This window comes from Heteronotia binoei, chromosome 14 (genome assembly GCF_032191835.1).
Source record: "Heteronotia binoei isolate CCM8104 ecotype False Entrance Well chromosome 14, APGP_CSIRO_Hbin_v1, whole genome shotgun sequence".
NCBI classification, from domain to species: domain Eukaryota; kingdom Metazoa; phylum Chordata; class Lepidosauria; order Squamata; family Gekkonidae; genus Heteronotia; species Heteronotia binoei.
In genome coordinates, this window is record NC_083236.1 from 14408669 (window position 1) to 14426827 (window position 18159).

The 18159-nt window shown below is 46.8% G+C and overlaps 1 protein-coding gene across 1 annotated transcript in view; it reads right to left on the reverse strand.

Annotated features, from left to right (window-relative positions):
* Positions 1 to 1160: 1160 nt before the first annotated feature.
* The window catches only part of PFDN1 (prefoldin subunit 1), a 67103-nt gene continuing 50104 nt past the window's right edge, over positions 1161 to 18159 (reverse strand). The window contains exon 4 of the mRNA XM_060254095.1: positions 1161 to 1408. Within this exon, the coding sequence (XP_060110078.1) occupies positions 1325 to 1408 (84 nt within the window). The 3' untranslated portion in view covers positions 1161 to 1324. The remainder of the gene's footprint in view (positions 1409 to 18159) is intronic.

Sequence of the window (18159 nt, forward strand, 5' to 3'; positions counted from 1 at the left end):
TTGAGAGCCACAAAACATCAATGTCAGATTTTTAAGATCAGGAAGGCAAATAGATGGAGAGGGAGAGACTGAAAGAAAGCTAACTTCGAACGCCTTCTCTAAGCCAGCTGACGGCACTGGGGGCTTTGAGAGCCGCACAATATGTGCGAAAGAGCCGCATGTTGCTCCCAAGCCGCAGTTTGGCCACCCCTGGTCTGAAGCAATAGAGCAAAGTGCCGCAGTATCCTGTTAGCCTTTGACTTTCGCAGCATCAAGCAGCTTCTGGATAAAATGCTTCCCCACTGAATAGGCACCCTCCTGTGCCATATCATGACTTGCTGCTGCCATCTCAACCTTCCCCCAGCATGGAAGTCCTTCTCACATCACCCTTTGCCCACCTCAAAGCCCCATGTACTAAAAAAAAAAGTGTATCTAACTTCTCCGATTCTTTCTGTTCACTTATACATATTCTCTCTCGGCTTGACTTCGTGAGCAAAGATTTAAGAAGGGTGCAGTAGTCCACGTCTGCTGCAGGCTCGCTGGTGGCTGACAAGACCAATGCGGGACAGGCAGGTCCGGCCACAGCGGCTGCAGGGAAAAGTCTGATTCGGGGTTGGTGCTGTAGCAGTGCGATTCTTCCTCAATCTCCTTTTGTCCTCAAGACCAGCTATGCGTGCGTTCTCAAAGGAAGAGACAGCCTGGGGGATGGTGTGCCTCCATGCTTTGCGATCTGAGGCTAGGTCAGACCACTGGTGATGGTTGATGCAACAGGTACCAAGGGATTTCTTCAAGGAGTCCTTGTACCTTGTACTTATACATATTAACAGATCTTTAATGACTGCTTTTCTGAATATCTCCAATCCGCTGCAGAGAATTCTGCACCCTCACTTCCCCCAGGAAAAGGTAACCCTGAGGCAAAAATTCAAATGTTCCAAGCTAAACGTCTGCTTAAACGCTGCTTGAGCCCTCCTACAATTTTTGGAGTGTGCATGGTTTTCATCCACCGTTATCATCTTTTGCACAAAGCTCTTGCTTACTGTGGATGCTGCAAAGCCCAAAAAAACCCAGTCCCCCTTCCTCCCAGTCCCAGCTACAGCGATATTGTCAACAGAAAACTCTGAACCCTAGACAGAAGGAACATGGAAGCTGGAGGCTCAAAGAAAGATCAGCAGAGAACCAAACCCCTTAGGTAGAATTTATTGGTACATCAAACAATAGGGATGAGGGGAGGGGTGCAGTTTCAGTGTGTAACTCAAGTCTCTCGGGTCCTCTGCACTGAAGCTGCTCTGCATTTCTCTGCTCGGTCCAAAGACAAGAAAGGGGGTGCTGGTGAGGCGGAAGCCCCCTACTGTGCTCTTCTAGCCATCAGCATCTCTCGGATGTTATCTTCAGCCTCTTTTACGCTTCGCTCCAGGTACGACTTCCTCTGCTGAAAAACACCAAAGCGCAAAACAAGAGAATGAGGGCCAGTATCGGTTACGTGGAAAACCTTGGAGGCCCAACCACAGCATCAGAGGAGTCACTGTAACCTTCATTCCGGTGGGCTAGGGGGAGCTCTAACATTACGGTGAGATGCATCTCAAAAGAACAGCGCCTGAAATTTTGAGCAAAGCTTTTACGCCACTGAGTGAAATCAAATTTCACCAACTCTTTTTTAACACTCTCCCTGTGGATCGATCCTATTAACGAGAGAGAAAACCGGGAGGGAAAACAATAATCTGCATTATCTGATAGAGGTTTACAAGATAATGCATGGGATGGAGAAAGTAGAGAAAGAAGTACTTTTCTCCCTTTCTCACAATACAAGAACTCGTGGGCGTTCGATGAAATTGCTGAGCAGACAGGTTAAAACGGATAAAAGGAAGTACTTCTTCACCCAAAGGGTGATTAACATGTGGAATTCACTGCCACAGGAGGTGGTGGCGGCCACAAGCATAGCCACCTTCAAGAAGGGTTTAGATAAATATATGGAGCACAGGTCCATCAGTGGCTATTAGCCACAGTGTATGTGTGTATATAAAATTTTTTGCCACTGTGTGACACAGAGTGTTGGACTTGATGGGCCGTTGGCCTGATCCAACATGGCTTCTCTTATGTTCTTATGTTCTTAATAAGAAAATGCTTTAAACCTCCGATATATCAATTCCAGAGGGGTACCTGGGTTTGTCATTTTGCTGTCACAGGCTAAGAGCCCTGCGGTATCTGAAACACCGACAAAATGCATTCCTTGCTGTACATCCGATCTGCTTCATTAGATGCATGAAACACCTAAATAGGAAGTTTACACACCCACCCGCCCAGTACTGTACAAGGAACAAAGGACTGGCATTTTACCAAGTGAGGCCAAAAGGCCAAGCAATGCGTGAGATAGCAGCAGGTGTGTCACAGTCGTACAAGGAGCAGAAAAGAGGACAGAATCCAATCAAAGGCAGAGAAGATCCGATAAGCATGGGTGGGACTCTCGGCTGGCTAGCCGTGACTGGGGATGAACAGCCCAGCAACATCAACATGGTAAACAAACACCTAATGAAAGTGAGCTAGCCCCTCCCAACATTCGCTGAGACTAAATTCCGCAGGGATCAAATGCAGCAGTCCTGCACTAGAATCCCCAGGTCTCCTGTTGGAATGTTGTTGTCTGGAGAATGGTGACTTTTAAGGTCTGCTAATAAAGCTCTCTCTAGAAGCTAAACTCACTAAACTGAGTCTACTGTACTTTGGTCACGTCACTGGGAAAGACAATAACGCTAGGAAAAGTTGAAGGCGGCAGGAAAAAACGGAAGAACCAACACGAGATGAACCGAATCAAGGAAACCACGGCCCTCAGTTGGGAAGAGCTGAGCAAGGCGATAGGATCTTTTGGAGGTCATTCCGCCCCGTAAAAAGTCTGCCGTGAAAACGCTGTGAAGCCAACGTCACCCCAGAGCCAAAAACGACTGGTGCTTGCACAGGGGACTACCTTTACCTTTTTAATTCATACGGTTGCCGTAAGTTGGAAGCAACCTGATGGAACTTAACGAAGAGAGAGCGAATGTGCCAGAGAACACCACCTTCTGAGTGTCACCATTTTTAATGGAGGTTTTTTTTTGGGGGGGGGGAGGGATCAAGTCATAACTTACTTATACCCAGAATTAAACTTTGCTGGTCTTAAAGGGTGCCACTGAAGTCAAACTTCCTCCTACTTATGGCAATCGCCCATAAAGTTTTCAAGGTAAAAGATGAGCAGAGGTGGAATGATCATTGTCCTCTGCGTAGCAACCCTGAGCTTTCTTGGTGGCCCCCCGTCGAAGTGCTAACCACAGCGGACCCTGCTTGGTTTCTGAGCTCTGACAAGACTAGGCTACCCCAAGCAACATAGGCTCTTATTATTTTACGTAGAGACCGATCCATTTGGCCTATTTAGATTAGAGATGTCAAATTCATTTGTTGTTAAGGACGGATCTCGCATAAATGTCACTTGGTTGGCTGGGCCGTGTGTGTCATGTAATGCCAGATACTGGAGATATAAACTTAATCAAGGTCAGCAACTGGTAAGGTCCAAGTTGGTGTGTCCTCACTGCAAGGCCCCACGGGCTGGGAGGAAGGTGCAGAGGAAACCCACATGGGCGGCCTGGGCAGACACTCCCATGCCCCAACAGAGGATTATCTGCACACTGTGCAAACACTGATCCCCATGGCCATCTGGGACAGCATCACTAGAGGTGCAGGCTGAGTGGAGAAGTATGACTGCGGCTGCAGCAGCTCCCAGCTTACCAGTCCCTAAAATGAAGAGTTTTTGCTTGACTGCTGTAGCCAAGGTTGTCCCACCACGCTGAAGTGACAATTGGAGTGGATCCGCCCCCTGCCCCCCAAGCAGCCTCCTGTTCCCTCCCTTGCACCAGTTGCTCATGGGCTGCGTAACAGCCATGGATGGGCCGGTTCCATCCCCCAGGCCTTATGTTTGACACCCTTGAAGGAGGAGGACGTTTATCTTTTGCACTCTATTTTGGTCACACTGACAGGATGAAGGGGTGTTTTTTAGATTATGACAGGTCATCATAATCTTTTAAAGCATGAACTCAGCCTCCAAAATCTCTCATCATATGGGTAGCCTTTATTAGATTATTACAGGGGTGGCCAACAGTAGCTCTCCAGATGTTTTTTGCCTACAACTCCCATCAGCCCCAGTCATTGGCCATGCTGGCTGGGGCTGATGGGAGTTGTAGGCAAAAAACATTCGGAGAGCTACCATTGGCCACTGGATTATTAGATCTTGAAGATTATTAGAACTTGAAGAATGGCAAGCCAAGATCAATATTAGGGAATGGGAAATGGTTTTCCAGGCTATCTCTCAGGTACATTTGGCTGCATCAGCTGAACATGCTACACTGTAAATAGCTGGCATATTTTATCCCAAGTCCTCATAATGATGTGTGTTGCATTTCTTCATGTTAATGACATTCCCACAAAATGATACACCTTTACACAAAATTTAGAATTTCCTGCACCTCATGGGCCATCTGTGTTCCTATCCATGGAACAACATCCCCATAATCTGCAAGAATAACTGTACATATCTGGCAACCAGAGGCAAAAGTCTCCAGTTGCACCTACCCAGAAGAAGAGAAGAGACTGGATTTATATCCCACTCTTCAGTTGGAATCTCAGAGCGGCTTACAATATCCTTTCCCTTCCTCTCCCTACAACAGGCACCCACCTGTGAGGTAGGTGGGGCTGAGAGAGCTCTTTCAAGAACTGTGGTAAATATCAACAGGTTCTGATGTGAGTGGATAATAAGTCAAAAAACATCGGAATAACAATAACACCTTTTACACAATATACGCAGGGGTGGCCAACGGTAGCTCTCCAGATGTTTATCGCTTACAATTCCCATCAGCCCCAGCCATTGGCCATGCTGGCTGGGGCTGATGGGAATTGTAGGCAAAAAACATCTGGAGAGCTACCGTTGGCCACCCCTGCAATATAGTGTATATGCAAGTTAAATTTATCAAAATATATGCATAGCAATATTCATCATTAGTAACTTATAAACCACTCCTGATACTAAATTCACAAACGCTCATAATACAAATGCAGCTGAAAAAAGAGTTCTTTTCACTCCCCCACACTGTCTGCTGTATGAAGATAATAAGGTACAGTTCCTCAGAGGCAATTGCCTTCCTGCTGTTCTTCCTTATGTTCAGCAACTTGGGTGGAGCCCTCAAATCTCCAGCACAGCTTGCCTCCAAGAGATTAAGAGACTCCAGCGATTCCTCCCGGTTTCAGACCTTCGTCAGCCTTTTTCTCTCAGTATTTTATCCTGGAGCCTCAGTACAACATTTAACAACTTGGATCAACACATGTTGACCGCTCTTTCTGTTTCCGGAGAGCTGGAAACAGAAAGAGCAATTAACTTGCATTGATCCAAGTTGTTAAATGTTGTACTGAGGCTCCAGGATAAAATACTGAGAGAAAAACGTTCAAGAACTGTGGCTGATCCAAGGCCGCGCAACAGGTGCACGTGGAGGAGTGGGGAATCAAACCTTAAAACAAAAATCTAAAATACAGTATCTTCAGTAAAATATTAAAACAATTCACTGAGCAACAGCATCAACCATGAATAATAAACCCACACTAAAGGCAACAGTAATAAAAACAGCACTCTTGTCATTCATCCCCAGACATGCTCCTGAGTAGGGCTGCCTTTTACATGATCTGTGAGAAAGAGCTGGGGAAGGAACTCTGCAGACTGCCTGGGAAAGGCCTCTATTATGCAAGCTCTAGATCAGGGGTGGCCAAATTGCAGCTTGGGAGCCACATGTGGCTCTTTCACACATATTGTGTGGCTCTCGAAGTCCCCACCACCCCATCGGCCAGTTTGGAGAAGGCATTTCTCTCTTTAAATCACTTCTCCAAACTAAGCCAGCCGGCAGCTTGGAGAATGCATTTAAAGTTGCTTTCTTTCCACTCCTTCCTCCCTCTTCAACCTCTTCCTCCCTCTTCCCTCCCCCCATCCATTTGTCTTACTGCCTGCCTGCCTTCCAGCTCTCAAAATCTGAAGTTCGTGTCTTGTGGCTCTCAAACATCTGGTGTGTTATTCTAGGTGGCTCTTATGTTAAGCAAGCTTGGCCACTCCTGCTCTACATCTAGCCAGAGAACCACACCTGGCAAACAGATTAAATTAGCACAATTAAAAGCAACTGTTGTGTGCACCTAAGTTTGGCAGACTTTATAAGGGAGAGTCAACACCTTGAATTGAACTGGGAAACACAAAGGCAGCCAGCACTGCTGTTTCTAGATTGACATCACATTTATGACCTGGATAGCCCAGACTAGCCTGGTCTCTTCAGATCTCAGAAGCAAAGTTAATATTTGGATGGGTGACCTCCAAGGAATACCAGGGGTGTGACGCAGAGGGAGCGATGACAAACCACCTCTGAAAAAGCTCTTGCCTTAAAAGCAAGTCTAGCTCGCCACCTAGTGGTGTGTAATGCTAAAAGAGCTAGAACTTGCAGTCGTCTTATTATTGCTGCTGTTGCTATTATTATTCCCAACAAAAGAAGGGAAGTCCTGCTATGCACCAACCAAAGTTTTCAAGATACTACTAAGTGGACGTGGTTATCTGCCTGCTCCAGTAATCCAACCTATCAAAAACGTGGATCACCACAGCTAGGCCTGCACAAGGGAGGACAGCTTACACAGCAGATAAAGATGACAGGAGGTCCTTCTAGCAACAACAGCGGCCTGATTTTCCAGAAGCAAAGCTGAGTCCAGAAATAATCCCAAACTTTAACTACCTGCTTACCAGAGCTGGCAAGTCAGTACCTTCAATCATATCAGTTTTCCTGACTAGCATCACCTCCATCTGCTCTGGATTAAGCTCATGATTGTCCCCGTCATCCATGGCTTCTAAGTGCTGGCTTAGTGCCAAAACTGCAACATCTGGAGCCTCTGGGAGACATCCAGAGCTGGTGCTCTAGCCATCAGTCTGTCAAGGCAGATACCACATCAAGCGTGAGTGAAGCTTCCTTAGCAGCGGTTTGGTCCGATGCCTGTCTTGAGCCTCTGCATGCCTTTCTAGGTTGAACTGCATTTACTTTCCATCCGCAGGAAATCCTGGCTAAAGCATTCTGAGCCGGAACTCCAAATAAGTAAAAGAGGTTGACACACAAGCAAAATACTCTTGCTCTGAGAACAAAGTAGATGACTTACACAGGACTGTACACAGCTCAGCAGATTTTTCCTCTGCTGGCACAAGAAGTGCTTCCTTCTGTATGGGAAGAATTGCGCAGGGATGGATCCTGTGGATCTCATTTGTTAGCAGAGGAACTTGTCCCCGGGGGCAGGCTCTTTCCACGGAAGGAAAGCATGTCTGCTAGTGGAATCAGACAGCAGGAACCCTGGGCTGAGAGGGAGGGGGAGAGAAGGCGGGAAACGGAGATCCTAGGAGAGTATTTGCTATGGTTACGCATCTGCAGGGAGTGGGCTAAAGGCATACCTCCGGTCAAAATCCTTTCCTCCCCTTCCCTTTGTTTTATGTACCTCTCTTCTCAAGAAACACAGGCAGGCAGGGAAGATACCACCGCTGCTGCCACCACCTAGTACCTGTTCAAGTCTTTCTTGTGTCCAGGGCGCTTCATATACATAATCCCAGCTGCCCGTGCGGCCTTGAGGAGATCGATACGGCTTCCCATCTCATTTTGAACTGTCTCTTCCATACAGAGGCAAGGTGTAGATTTCTGCGGAACCATCTAATGCAAGCTGAATCTTTAAATCAGTCTCAAGCTATTTACTTCCTCCTAGGGGACGGGAGTGATCAACTTTCCCTGGATCTCGCTAAGTTTCTATATGTTACTGACCTTGACAGGAAGAAACTTAATGTCGCTTGTATTTGAATGAAGCTGCGATCTGAGTGTACAATGCTGTCTTTAGTTATATGTTGCCTATATCAGAAAATTTTAACTTTAACATTATTTTGATGGCTGTACACAGTTATTAGATAGTTACGTCGCGTTTTAGCTCGGTGTTGTGCTGTATTGTTGTTGTTGATTGGCCTAGAGCCGTAATAAACTGACTGACTGACTGACTGACTACATAATCCCAGTAGCCCAGCGTGTTATGTAAGCCCAGAAATATTATCCCGGCCATGCTGCACACTGGGACGGAGGCAGGAGACCTGATGAGTTTGTGATGAGATCTGAACCAACAGTCTTTCCTATCACAGCTCATTCTCTTAGCCACTGTGCTACGCCTGCTCTGGATGTGGCACTCAAAGCAGGAGGCCTCTGGAGTGCACATCAAGTGTGCGCATATGCAAATATCCCACTATCTCTGGTGTAGCCAAGGACACTTCCCATAATTTCCCAACAGACAAGGAGCGCTCCGCGGCTCTTTTCCTTTTAACTGTCGGCCTGCTCCATCTGAGACAAGCAAGCTTGGACAGCCAGATAAACCCTGTTAGGTGGGAGCTTCATCTCCAGCCCAACACAACATCACACTGCTGATGACAACTTCTCCTTACACTGCTAGCTCCAATCCAGGACGCCCCCCAAGACACACAATCTTTATGGAGCAGGAAACAGATTCTAGCTTTGGACTCTCTCTCTCCCAACACAAGGCAGCAAGACCGCCAATCCAACCATGTTGAACATATGACCATATGAAGCTGCCTTATACTGAATCAGACCCTTGGTCCATCAAAGTCAGTATTGTCTTCTCAGACTGGCAGTGGCTCTCCAGGGTCTCAAGCTGAGGCTTTTCACACCTATTTGCCTGGACCCTTTTTTGGAGATGCCAGGGATTGAACCTGGGACCTTCTGCTTCCCAAGCAGATGCTCTACCACTGAGCCACCGTCCCTCTGTGTTGCCATAGAGAGGGGCTTAGAAACCAAGTTGGGGTCCAGGGCCTGGAGACACTTCCCAATTTGGTACATGGTCGTTCAAGAGAACCTTTGGGGTTGGAGAGCAAACATGCAACACTGCGACATGTGCTCCTCAGAGACTAATATCAAGAGACCATGACTAGGCCTGTCCCAAGAAGACAAGCCTACCTGATATCTGTGCAGTGAAAGATGTCAACAAGCCCCAAATTTACAGATACTTCAGTATCATGAATCAACTCCCTGGGAATGCCTGACTGCTCTTTCCTCACTAATCCTCGTCCAGTTTCTGTTCAGGTCGCCCAAAAGGAAGCTACAAGATCGACAGTGAAATTGCCATTAAATCTTCCAGACAGCAGGAACTTATGGGGCAAAAAAAAATGCAGCTTGCCTGGCTAAATGTTTGGCAATTCTGCCGCATTCTCTATCAGGATCCGAAGGGCCTTGTGCTGAGTCAGCATCACAAAATCTGCAGGCCACGCGTTTGTCAGAGAAGAGCCCCTCTCCATCTCCCACGGCTGCTTGCACGAACTGCCTGCCCATGCGCCAAGGAAGCTGATATGCTGCCACCCCCACCACGTTTCCTGGCTTCCCCCAGCATTTTCATAACCACCATGAATATATAAAAACGTGGACAAAGACGGCCTTCCGTCCTTTGCCAGCAGCCGGCAGCCGGCTCGCATTCACGCTCCTTCAGCTCTGGGCCCCACAGCACTGCACAAGGCCGCTCTCAGGTGAAACCTTTTGCCTTTTGGCAAAAAGAACGTAATTTCCCCTGGTAGCAGCGATGACTCGCTGCCACTCAGACGAGTGCACAGAAGAACGATCACCCTGCAAGAATTCCACGCCCACATGAAACACCCATGAGTCAGAGCCCACAATGACTGACCCTTCCAAGCCAAGAATACCCTCCCCTCGCCTGGCTTCCCCCACGCGTCATGCAACCACGCCGTGGCTGCACCAAGCAAAAGGCCAGTGGGCTGACCTGGATTCTGGCACGGGTTCGGGACCTGGTATTGAGACGCAAGCCTAACCAAGCTGAATGGGGCCCCTGTTGGCGTGCCTTGCTGAAGGCTAGAGTCTAAACTACTGCGAGGGCCGCACACCCTTTCTTCTCCCGTGGTTTCTTATTCATTTAGGTATCGTTCCCCAGTTGGGGCCCAAAGCCACACTTAATATCCTCCACCCCCGCAGAGTCTGTCAGACAAAGTGACTAGCCAGCTCCAGTCACTCCGAAGAATGCTGCTATCTCTGGACCATTCAGGCCAGATCAGCATCCCTGGAGTGACAGAGCTAAGCGGCAAGGTCAGCTTTCCTGAGAGAGGATCCCCTTCCTGACCTCTGGCACCACGTTCAGAAGCCTTGGCCTGCGAGATGCTGGCCCCTCGTTCACACCACCCGATGCCTTCTTCCACGAAGGTCTGGAATCCTTCAGCATGATACAACTGCCTCGAATAAAAAAACGGTGCTGCCGAGTGTCTTGTGACACCGCCGTGGTGTTTCTATACCTCTCTAAAGTTAACACTTCTCATTTTTTGCATTCCTCCAACACTGTGTGCAAACACACTTTGGGAAAGGGATAATTGTGTCCTGAGACATAGCTGGGCAGGCTCATCTAAGTGGATCGTGCTCTTCAAGCCCTCATCCTACCCTGCGAGGTCAGACAGGAGCAGTGCGAGGTGATGGCAAATCGAACGGGGCTGATGCTGACGCAGCCCACCACCATCAGAATGCTCAGAATTGCTCCCATCATTCCAGCTGGGCAGGGAAACGACTCTGGTGATAAACGCTTCAAGGTCAACAAAGTCAAATATTTCCCCCTGTCCTGTGAAATGAAGAGATTATTTTTATTTGTTTAAAAATGTTTGAGGAGTGGATCACTGCAGTCAGAATATTTTCAGTGCAAGGAAGAATAAAAGCAAGAGAACGGTAAAACCACAGTGAAAGCAAGAGGCCTGAACAGTTTAGACCAGGGGTGTTGAACTCATTTGTTTTGAGGGCCGAATCGGACATAAATGAGACCTTGTCGAACTGAGCCATGTCGGGTTGGGCTGGGCCATGTGCGTACCTGTTAATGATTAGGGAGCAGAGATATAAACTTTATAAAGGACAAACACGAAGATTTTTAAAAAACCTTAAAACATCCATAAAATATTAGCACTTGGTCTTAAAGGTGCTTTCATTGTATTTTTCCATGGGGCCCAGGGAACTGGGCAAAAGAAGTTCTGGCTCTTTCCTTCCTTCCCCAGGGAACCAGGAGGGGAAGGAGCCTCAGCCAATAGAAGGAAGAAAGGCTTGGCTTAGTAGCTCTGCTGTGCATTTGAGGGAGCCTGGCAAAACTAGTTTTGCCTCTCCCCCTGCCTTCCCTGGGGAGGAGCCTCAGCCAATGGAGAAAATACAGGTTTTGCTCTGTAGCTCCTATGCTATTGAGCAAGCCTGGCAAAACAAGCTGTGATGCAGAAGGAGAGTACTATAGAAAAAAAGGGGGTTCCCTGAGTTTAAGCAATAGAAGAAACGTCAGGTGAAACTATTCTTTCTTTCTATCTATCTATCTATCTATCTATCTATCTATCTATCTATCTATCTATCTATCTATCTATGTATTAGAAAAAAAACCTTTTGGCCTCTACTTCTGAGTAGACTCCACTTCTAAATAATCTAAGATGAACAATATAAATGTGCACAAAGGCACTTTAATATTCCAAAGCTTTTACCTTTAAACAGACTGCAATATGAAACACAAGAGTGCACACAGACACTTAGACATAACCTCTTACAGTCTGCACTAAAATGAATTCAAACAGTCTGCAGAAAAATAAATCAAAGTGCACTCAGGCATTTTTAAAGTGCACACAGGCACTTTTTTAAAGGTTAAGAGTCTGCTTTTGACTCAAAAACCAAAAACATGAGAAAACAGTCTGTAATGAATTCTTTCATCCAGATTGCACAAAGGTACTTTAAGAAACAAATTATCCCACTTCACAGTCTTGCACATTCAGTCCATTGTTGTTTCAGTGAGGTGTAGGATAAAGAATAAGTTCATCCACATAAAGCCAGTCAGTCCACCTAAGCCGGTGTCAAACGTTTCATTGCCTTTTTCAAGGCTGATGGCTTTTAAGTGGAACCCAAAAAGCGTGTCTCTTCCTCACAAGGCTCTAGCTCATTCTTTGTAAAGACGGAGTGCAGAAGGAAGCGAGAGAGAGGGAGAAGGAAGCAAGAGGACAGCCAGTTGCTTGGGGTGCTGATAGGAGCCCTCCAGGGGGCCTGATTCAACTGGGGCAACTTTTAACCCATCATAGCAGTTTATCTGCTTAGAAGGTCACTGAAGCCAGGACATTCCAGTTATTCTGAATGCCTCTCCAAAGACAGGGATTTAGGACAAGGCATTTTACCAGCACTGAATCAAAATAAAACCAAGGGGAAGTCTGAGAATTTCCCTGTATTCTAAGCTCTGGCCAAGTTGGCTATGTCGTGAGGCATATAAATAAGTAACAAGTTGGGCAGATAGTATCAGGTTACTCAAATGGTGAAGACACTCTTTGATGGCAGAAAAGGCAATGCATAAATATTATGGCAAAAGAATGCTCATCTGGGCAGTTTCACCAAAGCACCTCAAGAGGGAATCTGAAGGGTGCAACAGTTGACATGCAAGAAATCAAGACAATATTGGATAAAGATCCCTGAAGAGATATGAAAGACCCTAAAATTTAGGTTTGCGATAGACCCCCAAAAACATGCTATTAAATATTTTACCAAAGAATATTACAAGAATTATTTAAATATATGATAATGGTGGGAAGGGTCATATTGGCATTTAAATAGAAAGATCGGAAAACGCCCAAAACTAATAGGCAGTAATGCTGGTCTGAAGTAGTAGAACAAAATAGGAGTCGATTGCATCTTTAAGACCAACTTAGTTTTATTCAGAACATAAGCTTTCGTGTGCATGCACACTTCTTCAGACGAGGAATGAGGTATCGTAAGCAGAGCCACAAAACGGATAGAATGGAAGAACAAATTAACTGAATATGCAGCAATGGCAAAACTAACATCTTATTTACATAACAGATTGAATTCAGGATTTCAAGAAAAGTTTAATGTACTTTTTACTATATAGCTGAAAATTATGATTGAACTGTTAAATATGAAGCAATGAATAAAGAAAAAACAGAAATGAAAATGAGTGTATATATAAATAGATCTTATGTAATCAAGTAAGTTCTGACTGACAACTGTAATAAATAGATCAGTGTAGTATTGTAGTTTATGTAAGAGACAGTGAAGTAGATAACCATAAATGATTGTCTATTTCATACCTATGCATTTATCTCTGTTTTTGCAAGACAACTGTCTATATCATATGTATAATTGTAATACTATATTGTATATGTTTTTCTTTTGAGTTTGTAAAAAAAGCTGGAAAAGAGGGTATCTGTAGCAGTTATAAGCCCAGCTGGGGTGATCTGCAAGCCTATTTTACTGAAGCCCCTTTAGTCGATGAAACCAAGGGAAGGCCTTCAAGAGGAACGTGTATTTAGAACCAAGGCAGCAATATCCAAAACCAAAACTGGGACAAGATGCACTCTCAGAGCTCACTTCTCTTCCTTGACTGAACATGACACAATACGGAACTCTGATGTTTATCACTCCAGAACCTCTCCATTTATTCCTCCTCCTGTGGTGAAATAATGCACTAGGACAGCATGACCAAAAATGGTAATAAGGAAAAAAAATGGCCAGAGGAAATGTACAGAATCCACCAGCTCTCCTCCTTACCATTTATTGACCACGCAAAAGAAACAACACGGTGGCTCAGTGGTAGCACATCTGCTTGGGAAGCAGAAGGTCCCAGGTTCAATCCCTGGCATCTCCAAAAAAGGGTCCAGGCAAATAGGTGTGAAAAACCTCAGCTTGAGACCCTGGAGAGCCACTGCCAGTCTGAGAAGACAATACTGACTTTGATGGACCAAGTGTCTGATTCAGTATAAGGCAGCTTCATATGAACAGACAACTGTCCCAAATGCAGCACTTTTACTGTCCTCCATAGGAGTAAATAATAACTGCCCTGTGGCGCAGAGTGGTAAAGCTGTAGTGTCTGAAAACTCTGCTCATGACCTGAGTTCGATTCCGGCGGAAGCTGGGTTCAGGTAGCGGCCCAAGGTTGACTCGGCCTTCCATCCTTCCGAGGTGGGTAAAATGAGTCCCCAGCTTGCTGGGGGGGAAGTGTAGAGGACTGGGGAAGGCAATGGCAAACCACCCTGTAAAAAGTCTGCCGTGAAAACATCGTGGTGCGATGTCACCCCAGAGCCGAAAACGACTGGTGCTTGCACAGGGGACCTTTCCTTTTCATATAGGAGAAGGCAAATGGGGGACCCGACTAGGGGTGGAGACTACCCCTGTTCCTTGCCCTCTAGGGACCCAGGCCCCTGAGAAGAAAGCCGGGCCCGCTATTTGCACAGCCCCATCCTGGGTTGGATTCCTTGGCCAGATCGCTGGGTGATGAGGTCTTGGCAAGCTATCTTAAATAGACGGAAGCTGAGTGCGTTTAAAAAACAATGTCATGATATATCCAACTTGATCTATTACAGCATTATTCTGTGGGGCACTCCTTTGCAGAACTATTTCACAATGCAAGGCACAAGCTTTGCCCTGTTCTCCTGAAGCAAAGTCCACCCAGCATCAGAAGTGTGCTTAAAAAACACCATGCTCTGCTTGTCCCAAGCATAGGAAATTGGTCATGGACCGCAGCCAAGAGCTCAAAAGTCCAACAGAGCCCAATAAGATTTTCTGTCACTTTTGAATCTGCATGCCCAGCAGTTATATACCAAGGAAAGGAAGTGAGCCACACACTTAGCATAGAGCCGTACCCAGAGTGAAAGGTGTGTAAAAGGAGGGGGGAGGCCCATGCCGGAAGTGGTGAGACCACATCCACATACCTGAAAGCAAAGGCATGCTTAGCAATTGTGACTCAGAGCTGTTTCCAAGAGAACGCCAGGAGGCTCTTCTCTCTTTGTTCAAGCGTGTCCAGCCCTGGCTTAGAAAAGGAGGGGAAAAACCTTCAAGCTGAATCCGGTTCCAAGCAGTAAAGTGAAGGGGGATGGAGAGAACAGCAAGGATGAATGGGCAAGAGGGCATATGAAGCACATTCCCTATGAGGAAAGGGACTTTTCAGTTTGGAGAAGAGATTACTTCGTGGGGAGGGGGACACATAGGGATGGCCACAGGAATAAACACCTTTAAAGGGGGACTAGATAGATTCATGGAGGGTAAGTCTGTCAATGGCTATTAGCCATGATGACGATGGGGAATATCCGCATTCAGAGGCACGAATCCTCTGAATCCCAAAGCCAGGATGCAACGTCAAGGGAAGGCCTCAGCCTCTATGCCCTGTTGGCCACTGCGTGAGACAGGATGCCGGACTAGATGGATTATTGGTCTGATGCAGCAGGGTTCTTCTTATGTTCCTGTTTTCATGTGGTAAACACAGATGACAGCACCTCTGCGTGTAGAGGTGGCCAGCAAAGTTCAGGCCAGAGTCAGTTGTAATCAGGGTGCCTGATCTCCCACCTTGAATGCCAATATCGGTTTGTTTTGCAGTATTATTGAAACGCCTTCTGTCATCTCCTGCTTTAACAGGAAATAACGACCCAATCCAATGGACCCAATCAGGTTCCAGAATGCTCTGTGGGATCCAATGATCCCTGGTGGCTTGTTGGATAGGCTCATAGAAGACTTTGCATAGCTGTCCTTCTGAAGCCATTGATGAAATCACTCCCCAGTGCCTTCTTCATCCCCACTCCAAATTAGCACCCGGGTATTCCTTGGCACTTCAGAGGATGAAGTGGGAGCTTAAATGGCTACAGTGAGTTTGGCAACAGCCTTGTGACAAAGCTGTAAGAACATCCAAGAGGGCATTTATAAGATCCTGTGCGACGGCAGTGAAGGCCGCAAAGAAGAAGATATTGGATTTATATCCCGCCCTCCACTCCGAAGAGTCTCAGAGCGGCTCACAATCTCCTTTCCCTTCCTCCCCCACAAGAGACACCCTGTGAGGTAGATGAAGATACTGGATTTATATCCCGCCCTCCACTCCGAAGAGTCTCAGAGCAGCTCACAATCTCCTTTCCCTTCCTCCCCCACAACAGACACCCTGTGAGGTAGATGAAGATATTGGATTTATATCCCGCCCTCCACTCCGAAGAGTCTCAGAGTGGCTCACAATCTCCTTTCCCTTCCTCCCCCACAACAGACACCGTGTGAGGTAGATAAAGATACTGGATTTATATCCCGCCCTCCACTCCGAAGAGTCTCAGAGTGGTTCACAATCTCCTTTCCTCCCCCCACCCCACAACAGACACCCTGTGAGGTAGATGAAGATATTGGATTTACATCCCGCCTCCACTCCAAAGAGTCTCAGAGCGGCTCACAATCTCCTTTATCTCCCCCCCCCCCACAACAGACACCCTGTGAGGTAGATGAAGATATTGGATTTATATCCCGCCTCCACTCCGAAGAGTCTCAGAGCGGCTCGCAATCTCCTTTACCTCCCCCCCCCACAACAGACACCCTGTGAGGTAGATGAAGATATTGGATTTATATCCCGCCTCCACTCTGAAGAGTCTCAGAGCGGCTCACAATCTCCTTTACCTCCTTCCCCCACAACAGACACCCTGTGAGGTAGATGAAGATATTGGATTTTTATCCCACCCTCCACTCTGAAGAGTCTCAGAGCGGCTCACAATCCCCTTTACCTCCCCCACAACAGACACCCTGTGAGGTAGATGAAGATATTGGATTTATATCCCGCCCTCCATTCCAAAGAGTCTCAGAGCGGCTCACAATCTCCTTTCCCTTCCTCCCCCACAACAGACACCCTGTGAGGTAGATGAAGATATTGGATTTATATCCCGCCCTCCACTCCAAAGAGTCTCAGAGCGGCTCACAATCTCCTTTACCTTCCTCCCCCACAATAGGAAGGAATTTTATGCAGCTTCCATTGTATCCACTACTTCTTGCCCAAAATGTTAGTAATTTGACAATTAGCTCTGAGGCTTTTGCAAGCTTCTTTTGCGAACAAAGTCTTGTCACTCTGCCAGGACCTGCCTGCCAACAATGACACAGTATGAGAAATGGAGGCCGCCTTTGGCTGTCTTTCGGTCTGGTATTGGAGCAATTCAGACAACTCTTCCAAGCCCATGTCGACAGGAGCCTGGCAAGTGGTGAAGCCTACCACTTGCCTATTAGACCCATGACCATCATGGCTGGTGAAAGCCAGTGGTGACGGAATACGGGCCTCCCTGGTAGACACTGTTAATCTGTCCTTGAGTTCATGGGTCTTCCCAAGGAGATTAAAGGAGGCAGTGGTGAGACCACTCTTAAAGAAACCATCTTTGGATTCTACTGATCCAGCCAACTACCACTATCGAATTTATCATTTCTGGGCAAGGTAGTTGAGAGAGTGGCAGCAGAATGGTTCCACTTTTTCCTGGAAGACACTTCAGCCCTGGATCCATTCCAATCCAGTTTCTGCCCAGGCCATGGGACAGAGACAGCGCTGGTCGCCCTCAAAGACATCTGTAGGCAGCTGGATAGAAGTGGGTCAGCGCTGCTGTTACTATTTGACAGCAACATTTGACACTATGGATTACAATCTGTTGATCCATCACCTCGCCAATATGGGGATCCACAGGACAGCCTTGCAGTGGTTTCTCTCATTTCTCCAAGGTCAGGGATAGAGGGTGGTGCTAGGGGATAGGGTCTCGCCACAATACCCTTTGGTGTATAGCGTCCCTCAAAGGGCAGTCCTCTTCCCAATGTTATTTAACATCTACATGCACCCCTCATCCAGCTGATATGGAATTACACCCAGTTGTATCTGTTGATGGACAGCCAGCTGAATACTGCCCCAGATATTTGACCAAGGTTTTGGAGGCCGTAGTTGGCTGGGTAAAACAAAGGCCAGCTGAAATTAAATCAATCTAAAATGGAGGTTCTTTGGCTGAGCCAAGGAAATTTGGGGCTGGAGTGCCTTCAACACTAATTTGGGGCTGGAGCTCTTGACGATGTGCCTTCAATGCTAATGCCAACCATCAAAAGCCTGGGTGCGATTCTGAATGCCTCCCTTCTACGGAGGCCCATGTCACAAATGCGGCATTTTTCCATCCGCACTGTGTTAGGCAACTGGTTCCCTTCCTGTCTTGCCTTGACTTAGCCACAGTGGATCATGCCACGATCTTCATCTGACTAGACTACTGGAACTCACTTTATGCAGGGCTATTCTTGCAGCTGACCTGGAAATTGCAGCTGGTCCAGAATGCAGCAGTTC